Raw genomic sequence first — 10,283 nt, 5'->3', positions numbered from 1 at the left:
TTTTCAGCAGTGCTGTTTCCTGACTGAAACGCTTTAAACAGATTATTTCTGTGTAAATGATCACAAAGTTGAGCTGCAACTATTTTTTTCAAGAACTTTAGACATAAAAGGGAGATTGGATATAGGTCTATAATGAGCCAACACTTCTGAATCTAGAGTAGGTTTTTTAAGTAAAGGTTTAATTACAGCAACCTTAAAAGTCTGAGGTACATATCCTGTCAACAAAGACAGATTGATCAAATCCAATATGGAAGTGTCAATTAAGGGGAAAACCTTGAACAGTCTGGTTGGGATTGGGTCTAAAACACAAGTTGATGGTTTAGAAGAGACTATTGCTGTTGTTAGTTCAGAGAGATCAACTGGACAGAAGCCGTCTAAATACAAATCAGGTTCTAAAGATACTTCTAAAGCTGCTGTACTTGATGATACATCACTGATAATAGTGGGAAGGACTCCATCAATCTTCTCTCTGATAGAAACAATTTTATTAATAAAGAAGCTCATGAAATCATCACTGCTGAGAGTTAAAGGAATAACTGGCTCAGCAGAGCTCGGACTCTTAGTCAGACTGGCTACAGTGCTGAAAAGAAACCTGGGATTATTCTTATTCTCTTCTATCAATGATGAATAATAAGCAGTTCTAGCTTTACGAAGGGCTTTCTTAAACGTTATTAAACTATCTTTCCAGACTAATTGAGACTCTTCTAAATTAGAGGAACGCCACTGTCTCTCCAGCTTTCTTGCAGTCTGCTTTAAAGCACACAGCTGTGAATTATACCAAGGAGCCAACCTCTTCTGACTGATTACCTTCCTTTTCAGAGGGGCAACATTGTCCAGTGCTGTACGCATTGAAACTATAGTGCTGTCAACAAGAGAGTCAAGTGCTGCTGGAGTAAAGTTTAGGTAGCCGTCCTATGTCATATCTGCACATGGCAGTGAAGAAAAGGATGATGGAATTAATTCTTTAAATCTGGTTACAGCATCCTCTGATAGACACCTTCTATATGTAAATTTCTTCTCAGAAACTGTATAGTCAAGTAATGTAAACTCAAAGGTTATCAGAAAATGGTCAGATTCTGTCTTCTCAAACCCCAGCTGGTCGAGGCGGATGGCCACCCTTCCTGGTTCTGGTTCTGCCAGAGGTTTCTTCCTGTTAAAAGGGAGTCGTTTCTCTCCACAGTCGCCTCAGGCACGCTCAGGCCGGGAGATTGGACCGAAAAACAAAAAGTTTTCAGTGCAATCTGTTGGTTTTCTTAGCTAGGAAATTGTTTTTGAATTGGCTCTATATGAACGAATTGGATTATTTTATGAATTATGATTATTATTAATTAATTGAATTCCAATTGGCTTGAATTGGACTTACTATCTAAGTGCCTTGAGATGACATTTGTTGTATTTGGCGCTATATAAATAAAAATGAATTGAATTGAATTGAATAAGAGATATGAGGGAACACTGTTAACTGTTCACTCTCAATGCCATAAGTCAGCATGAGGTCAAGGCTGTGATTAAGGCAGTGAGTCAAACTAAGCTCAAACTAATCTTGGGTCTGGGACTGATTAGTAACCCTGATCTGAAGATGGCCGCCACTCCTCCTCCTCTGCCTGTGGTTCGAGGAACGTGAACATTTAAACAGTCAGAGGGAGTTGCTTCATTAATGCTAACATGATCCTGCTGCTGCAGTAAATGCTTCCTTCCTTTGTTACTGTGTTCTTACTCATGAAGGCAGGATGAAATTGCTCCTGACTGAACAGTTGGTTTAATTCTTCACTCACTGACTCTGAACACTGTGATCTTCAGGCTCCCATCAATTTCAGTAACAGTGAGTTCTACGGCTTCTCTGAGTTTTACTACTGTATGGAGGACGTGCTGAGGATAGGAGGACAGTACAAGAGCGACAAATACTCCCAGGCTTGCTTATTATGTTCAAAGCAAATGTAGAAGTTGGTTTTGGTTTATTCAACAGGACTACTGCGCCACCAAGTGGTCGACACTGAAACAGCGCTTGGACAGCCAGCTCTTCTCCAAGCAGGCCGACATCAGCAGGCTCAAGTAAGTGTGTGGTCGTCACACACAGCATCTGTCATTCTGCGCGGTCTGTAGGTGGCGCTCTTCAGGTTGTGTGTTCAGTCGCACAGGTGTGCACCTTCCACGCCATTGGTCTGGTTCATATTCCACATTCTGCGAGCAATAAATTCACCGGCTGTTGTGACCACGACTTTGAATTCTCTTCTTCCAGTTTATGTCGGTTATAAATCCCGTCGTCTTTCAACTGAATTGTTTCCTCACTAAAAAAGCCCACTTGGGGTACTTGCTACAACCAAGTTATGATTGTTTTTTTTTAATTTGAAGAATATCAGCAGGTTACAAACCCACTATTTGCGTTTTAGCAGCAGGTTGTCCACAGGGAGGTGCTGTTGAGTCGGTGTCAGAGTTCTGTAGCAAACCTGAAGAATACATGCAAAACAAAACATTTTTTAGTGTACACTACGTGCACTGAATTTTGTTTCTTAAACCTCGAGTGAGATGGAGAGAAAATAATTCAGTTCGGTAGTTTGCTGGAAGCTAGTTTACAGTTTAATTGACTTTCTAAAAATAAAAGTGGCTCCATTGTAATGAAATGAATTGGAAAATCCTTTTTTTTATCCCAATAGAGAAATTCTAATCTTGTAGTATTTCTTTATATTTTTAACCAACATGCACATTGTTCTTTTTCATGTTCCAATTTTTGATCTGGAAGAAGAGCTTTAACTTTCCCGTTCAAAAATCCATCCACATTATTGACTTCTTTCTTTTGGGTGGGGCACATTTGCTCTTTTTCTTGCCCACAGATTCTGCAGACATCTAAAGGTGCTTTATCCTGCATTTGTTTCCCCAGGTATCAGTGCTTCAAGTCAGCCTGGATGTATGAGGTGCTGCACTCTGGCTTCCGTTTCCCCTCTGACTACCCAAGCCTGAAAACAGCCCAGCTGGTTTATGACAAGGAGGTGCAGTGGACTCTGGGGGCCATCCTGTTTAAAACCCGCTTCCTGCCTCTCAGGTAACTCTGCTTCCACAGCTGTCCTCACACTGAGTAACTGTTCTTTGGCTTTGTTCAGGAGACGAATCACAATGTTAGTCTCAGATTACGAAAGAAAAGCGAATACTTTCAGATTCCATCAGGCTCTCTGAAGGCATTTATATTTGATTCTGAGTCTGAAAGAACCCTCCCAGGCTCAATGAAACAGTTAATATTTCATTAAGTAATGGGAGATTCACAGAAGTGTGGATGAACACATGGACACGTTAAACAGTTCCAACACTGATACTGATGTACCACTTATCATTTCTTCTTTTAAAAGTACATCCTGAAAAAATCTAAATAAATAAAGAGTAACTACAGTATCAGCAATGAGGGTTTTTATTTGTAATGAACAAACATGGGTTGGTGTGTTCCCGTCTCCCTTTCTGCAGGGACCTACAGCAGGAAACGCTGCGGCAGAACCACCCCAGCTGGCTGCGCCCTTCTTTCGTCTACAACCACCACCTGTTCTCGCTCTGCATCCTGGTGGTGGTGCTGGCCATCCTGCTGTACATCCTGCGCCTGCGGAGGATTCACCAGCGGGAGCTGCGGCAGGCTGAGGTGCTGGACCTCCTCTGGGCTGAAGAGGGCGAGGCCCTCCTCCCCTGAGAAACATGCCTGCGATGGGACCAGCTTCCAGACCGCTGACCATAAGCATGTTAGCATCCTTAGCATGTTTGACTCTCTGCGTCTGAGCCACATGACCGAAGCTCAAAAAAATATGTTGGAGGGACAAATCCTATAAATTACTCAGCAGAAAATGATGGAAGTCATGTTGTAAGAGGACGTTTAAGGAAAAAGGTCAGAGTGGGGGGGGGGCAGGAAATGAAACTCTTTAAACACGGAGCCCACCTCAGACTTTCTTCTCTTTACGACTTCTCTCTGGGTAAAAAGTCACCCTTTTTTTTGTTTGTTTGTTTTTCCTCTCCTCCCATTTTTTTTTCTTAGATCTTGTGTCCGGGTTCGTGGCAGTTTGGACTTTAAACCTGCATTTAGTGCCATTTCAAACACATTCATCTCTGAGTGAGATGGCAGAGGATATCTAACAGTGTGGGCTCTTTTGAGATGCCACCTAAAGGGCAGGAAGAGAAAAAGTCTTTTTACATTAAAAGGCAAGTTTCTTGTTTCAAGCACGGCCACCAAAGAGAACTCCTTCCCAACTAGCATCACCTGCATTTCTGTCATGTGTGTCAGACAATCTGTCGGTTTTGGCAGCAGGATTGTTTCAGTGTGCGAGTAACTTTTCAGGTATGAAACTCTGGTTTGGCTGCGTGGCTCAGATCTGCCTTCAACATTTAATCTTAAAATGGTTGACAAAGATTACAAAGAGCTTGATTTGAGGGCAGTGGAGGTCTAAAAGCAGGCCGGGGGCACAGGCCTGACTCAGGCCCAGATGTTTACGTGGACCACCCATTGTGACAGATGTTGTGTACATATGTGACTGTAAAGCGACCTCCATGCCTGTGCTGTTTCCAGGAATGCTTTTGGTAAATCAGATTTTTCCATTTGTAGCACAGGACTGGAACTGTGCTGACACAGACCTTTTTGTTCCCGATTCAGATTAAAGCTCAGCTGACCGGAGACGCATGAGTCTCCGGCTACGGTTTGGCCATTCTGTGTTTGTTGTCCGACACTTTCACAGCCATCTTTTCCTTATGTGTTTGGATCTGTGTCTCTACCTCTCCAACATGCACATGTGACTTCTTATTAGCTCCAAAATGACTTTTTGCTCTGCAAACACTAAAAGAAAAGTCTGAGAAATAGCTTGGCACTGACTTTAATTTTACCCAGAGCCTCGTGACATTTCCCATCTTTACCAGTTGAACTCGAGGCCATTGCAATTTAGTGTAAGGTGATATCCCAATGAGCTGGCATCATTTCCACCGTTAGATTTCCTTGAAAGGGATAATGTCAGCTTTGTGTCAGAGTTGTGGTCTCAGAGTGAACTCTCAGTGATACTGTTCTGAATGTTCTCCTCCTCCTCCTCTTCCCAGGGCTTGTAGAGGGCAGATCTCCAACAAGTGTTTCTTATATAGTTGTTCACTGAAACAAATTTGAAGCCATTTTTGAGGAAGATGGCTTGATCCCTTTTGTTCCCTCATTACTTCCTTCCACATTTCAGAAGCCACTGTTTTGCTCTTGGCATCATGTCACAGGCTGACAGACGGATACAGCTGTCCAACCAACCATAATGATGCCACTATGTGTCTGAGGGGTTAAACTTCCCGAGTGGTTCCAGGATGTGTCCATACTCCTACTTTGGGAAAATGGATCATTTCTATGATTAAGAATGAATCTTAGGATGACAGTCGGAGGCGAAGGACATGATTCATCCAACTTTACGATGATGATTCCATTTTTTTCAGAGAAAAGTGTGTTTTATAAGCTGTGCTGTTTGAGACATTTTTAATAGATAAAGTATGTGTGTTTTTTTTTTGTGTAATGTCTGTTCTTCCTGAGTTCTGATGAGTCCTTGTCGAGCTATCGGTGTTCGTAACTTCTGTACTTCAGAGAGACTTTTCCACTTGAATCACAGAAGCTAAAAGTCTGAAACTTTCGAGCAATTTCTGCTTCATGTCTGATTCCACGTGACGAAATGAATCAAAACACTGCAAACCTCTTTCTGATCCGTCTTTATGCGAGTTTCAGGTTCCTGCTGCTTCTGTGACTTTTTAGCTCCTGTCAAAGGACCAATCTTTTTCCAGAGCTGGGCGTTGTGCAATGTTGAGGAGTAATTCACTGAAGGGGACAGCTGATTTAAAAAAAAAAAAAAAAGACCTTTTAACATAAATGTGAACCGAAACAATCCCAATCCAATAAAAGGCTTCTTTGGAAGAATGTGTGTTGTGTTGCATGTTCGCAGGCGGCAGTGGGTGCGTTCAGTGTACATGGGAAATTTTTACTGTATTTCCTATTTGAAAAATGTTTAGAATTGATCCTGAACTGTGCAAGAGCACAAAGTGAAAAAGCTGCCATGTGTCAAACAGGTAACGGAAGTCCCGCAGCACAGTCTCAGGGGAGCTGACCTGTGGCTGATGTGTTACGAGCTGAAGGTTTAGAGTCTAAAGTATTAAAACAGAAAAGGTTGTTTGGGATTTAAGTAATGTTAATATGTTGCCATACTCCACAGTAGGTGTATCCAATGCCTGACCTTTTGAAATACTGATTAGCTTATTAATGTTAGGACCAGGGATGAAAGTAGTTTTTAATTCTTGCCAGTACTATTACCAAAACCTTCATCTCAGGGATTAAAAACAAACACTTGACAATATGGTAAACTACTTCTTTCAATTGAACCATTGATAAACATCAAGAATACAAGTCTCTATGAATAAAGTATTTTTCTATGAAAAATGAGGTCATGAGCAAAAGGTAAGTGTGAAAAACGTAAAATCTGTTCCCCCCCTATATCTCAGAGTAACCAATCATCTTGTGTTTTTGGTCATTTATTCCACTCATAATGGACAACTATTCCTATGAATTTGAAGACATTTGCTCTTTCCTTACCAAAGTTACATGGGGAAACACAATATTTCAGTCTGACTTTCTCACTCTGAAAACTGTCAAACTGTCCTCCTCTGTGTCTCTATGGCTTAGGCCGTCCTTCTGTGTGCTTTCCCTCACTCATGATGCCTAAAGCAGGCAGGTTTCACCACAGCAAGCCACTATCTCAGTATCATCATTTTGAAGTAAGGTGTATATAGCATAGTCATAATTTTGGTAATCTAATGAGAGGTCAGGTGTAGAGGTCATCTTAAGGAATTCAAAGTATTCGTCATACTTTATCATAGATAGCCATAAAAGGCACATATTGCATCAAATTGCCTAAAGTCCTAACACATGTATATCCATCCAACATTTCTCTTATTCTGCAGGAGAGTGTCCTGCTTGGGGACAGAGGCTATGCATGCTGGCCGTACCTCCTCACGCTATATCCTGATCCAGGAACAAGGGCGGAGAGGACATTCCACCATGCACATGTTAAAACAAGGGCACGGATAGAAATTACTTTTGGCCAAATTAAATACAGGTTCATTGCTTAAAGTTGTCAGGCACCATGGTTAACTTCTGACAGAGCCATCTTAAATTTGATAGTATACTTCATATTTTATACATTTTGTCTTGTGGACAACTTTTCATGCTCAAGTCTTTTCTTGCTCGAGTCCCTGCAGGTTCCAGTGCCTGAAAGGACTCAGTTTCTCCTGACACAGTGAGGGACCTGTACAGGGACACATATTTCCGTTGATCCTTATTGTTGTGACCTTTGAGTTAGAACTTCTTTTCATAATTTAGCATTGACACAGTAGCAGTTTAAAGCTGCAGTCGGCAGGTTTTCAAAATTGCGAGTCTAAAGTCGGAAAATTCGAACTGATACAACTTTCAGGTCCCTCCCCCAACCTCTAACAAGCTCCGAATCGCCCCCCAAACCCCTCCCCCTCTGTGGACGAGGTTGTGCACGTGAGTTCACACCAGTGTGAGCGCACACAAGCTGGGGCAGACTCACGCTCAGCAGCGTGTGCACAAGCTGTGATTGACAGGTAGGATTCCTCCACAGTAACTTGATTGGTTAAAAACAGCCGGGAGCACTCTGTTTTTGCAAGCATGATTACAGGCTTCGGAGGGAGCTACAGATTTCGTTATTTTTTCTAAACAGCCTATTTAATATTCTACTTCCAGAATCCCATGACAGTTCAAGCTAATATGACTAAAAAAAAGTTGCCGACCGCAGCTTTAAGTCAGAGCAATAGGCCGTAAGGTGAACCCAGTTTTCGTTTCATGTTGCTCTGACGTCTGGCAACTACAGGATCTCTACTTCATAAAAAAGAAGGAGGTATGTCAAGCTTACAGTAAAAAGTTTGTCGCAAAAATTCCTGCCCGTTTTTTATGCCGAGATATTTATTGCAGACCTAGCTTCTACAGGGCGTAATCATAGAAAGCGCATCTCTTTCAATTCTTATTTTTAAATATCAGAAAAATTCATAAAACATATATCTAGTCTTCATCGGGGCTCTCTACTGTTAATCGATCGATGGCTTATTGAGGCAAGTTCAGGGCTTTGTAGAGGTATTTACATTTTTTTATTCAGATGTTGCTGACCTGAGCTGAGCTGCCTGTATCAATAAAAATGGGTCGTTTGCCTGCAATTGTTTCCTATTATATGCACTTGTGAAAATTGAATTAAAATGTACACTACATTTTAACTAAGGGTGCTCTGAGGAAACCCAGGATTTGACTGAGAGGCAAGCAGCCCGTTAAAACCTTTTACTGGCTGGCTATCCAAAAGCATACATTAGCTCTCAATGCTGGTATTATATGTCTACAGAGGGGCTGGAGGTGAGACAATCACAAATTGCAGTGGGCTACCCATTACCCCCAAACTGTCAGGTTTGGTCAGGAGGGAGGACACGGATGCGGACTTCAAAGGCAAAAGGGTGATTTATTTCACAAAAAACAAAGTAACAAACAAAAGGCGCGGCTGGGCCGGATTCAAAAATCAAAACTATGAACAACAAACAAAAAGACTTGACATGGCAAGGGATAAATAAATACTTAGCTTGCAAAAAACGACGTGGAACATGGAGAACTACGGGAATCAGGTCAAGGCAGGTAACAAACACAAAGCTCTGACAAAACGACAGGGGAGGCAGGAAACTAAATAGAGGGCTGGGAGTGATTGGGGAGTGAGTGCAGCTGAGGAAAAAACACAGGTGACGTGAGTGAACTAATGGACAGAGTGCAGGGAAACTAAAGCATGACGGAAACTAAGCATGGGCTGTAAACAAAAGCATAATCTAACATGAAACTACAAACGTGAGTCCAAGGGTGTGACACAAACAGGCAGAAAAGAATGGAACAATTTGAAAGATAAGCACAAGGTAATTTGTTTGTTTCCAATGTCTTATTCTGTGTACTGGGTCTTTCTGAGAATGTTTTTAAAGAAAAGAAACCGCTTACCTTCTTTATTCCAACCAGTTAACATTGGTAGAAGTAACATTGGTTTTAACATATCTTACAAAATAACTAGTTACTGGATTGTAAGTTCTGGTTAGGGCATAACTAAATGGCTGGCATGTAAAGGTTAGGTAAGGCTGTTCCCTGTCTGGAACATTTAGCCAGAAAAACAAAGATGTTCATTAACTAAAAAAAAAAATCAATGATTCCTGGATCCTAGCTATACCTTTCAGCAGTTGTGTGTTTATTGGCTTTTTTTTAGGTTCCTTTTTGTCGTAACGGGACAGAAAAGGACAGAAAAGGTCACGCACACTATCAGTATCAGAGTATAGGTGGTGTCTCAGATATTGTTTTTTTATGGACATCCATCAGTGGTGCTTCCACTCCTAATATACAACGTGAAATTTGCAATGACAACAATGCCTGCTAAAATAGCAGAAGACGCCACGGACACGAGCACTTGCAATATGGGAATATGAGTGTTTGACTTACAATAGTCATTCATGTTCACTGGACAAACATCCCGAATCACAACTGCTAAGAGAGCTAAATATAAATGTAAAGCAGTGATCATGGTAACAAAGCTAACAATGATGACGAAACAGATCAGTCAGATGATCATAACAAACCACAAAGTTCATTATGCACATCTGGTTAAGGAGAGAAAAAAAGATCCAATTGTTCAGAGCATCCACTGAAGAGGTTCAACCTTGACCTATAGTGATTACTGCTGGACACTGTGTAACATAATGTTCATATGTGTGTGCCTAATTAGCTTTTCTTTAATATTTCATTGTTGGTTCATTTGTGAGTCGCAGTCCCACCGTAACAGCAGCAAACAAGATGACTGATATGTTCAGAAGTCCTTCACTCTTAGAAGGACCCTCATATCTAATGTCCACACTGCTAAAAATCACGGGGATGGGCACGATATTACCAGTATGTTACTGGTATATTCATTACTGGTTTTATTTGCCTATAGGTCCATTCAGATATCACAGGGGCAATTCGAGTCACCCTTTGGGAGATTAAATAATGATCATCAAAGCTTCAATAACAACAAAGCCTTGTGGTCCACTTTATACAGATGATGTCCCATGCATTGCCCTGTGCGGTGATTCACTGCGGTAAGCATGTGACCACAAATGGATAGCTTCTTTCTTATTCTTTTTTCAGTCACGATAGATTTTCTTGCATAGGAAAAGACAACACTCCTTAAGGTTCAGTCAAAGCTTATTATGGGTGCCAACGCCAAAGGCAGGGCACACAT

The 10,283-nt window shown here is 41.4% G+C and overlaps 1 protein-coding gene across 1 annotated transcript; it reads left to right on the top strand.

The window, feature by feature from the left end:
* The first annotated feature begins 1,719 nt into the window (after positions 1-1,719).
* Positions 1,720-5,847, top strand: LOC142379168 (ectonucleoside triphosphate diphosphohydrolase 7-like). Its single transcript, XM_075464300.1, has 5 exons — positions 1,720-1,725; positions 1,801-1,911; positions 1,967-2,052; positions 2,879-3,040; positions 3,454-5,847. The coding sequence occupies exons 1-5, from the start codon at positions 1,720-1,722 to the stop codon at positions 3,668-3,670; spliced, it is 582 nt and encodes a 193-aa protein (XP_075320415.1). The 3' UTR covers positions 3,671-5,847.
* Positions 5,848-10,283: the final 4,436 nt, after the last annotated feature.

Source organism: Odontesthes bonariensis, chromosome 4 (assembly GCF_027942865.1).
Source record: "Odontesthes bonariensis isolate fOdoBon6 chromosome 4, fOdoBon6.hap1, whole genome shotgun sequence".
Classification (NCBI taxonomy): Eukaryota; Metazoa; Chordata; class Actinopteri; order Atheriniformes; family Atherinopsidae; genus Odontesthes; species Odontesthes bonariensis.
Note: the sequence above shows the minus strand (reverse complement) of the source record. Positions and strands in the feature narration are given on the sequence as shown.

Excerpts from the sequence above, each read along its gene's own strand:
- LOC142379168 (XM_075464300.1), top strand. Across the intron at positions 1,912-1,966 it reads AGAGCGACAAATACTCCCAG|GACTACTGCGCCACCAAGTG; the intron begins GCTTGCTTATTA and ends TTTATTCAACAG. Across the intron at positions 3,041-3,453 it reads ACCCGCTTCCTGCCTCTCAG|GGACCTACAGCAGGAAACGC; the intron begins GTAACTCTGCTT and ends CCCTTTCTGCAG.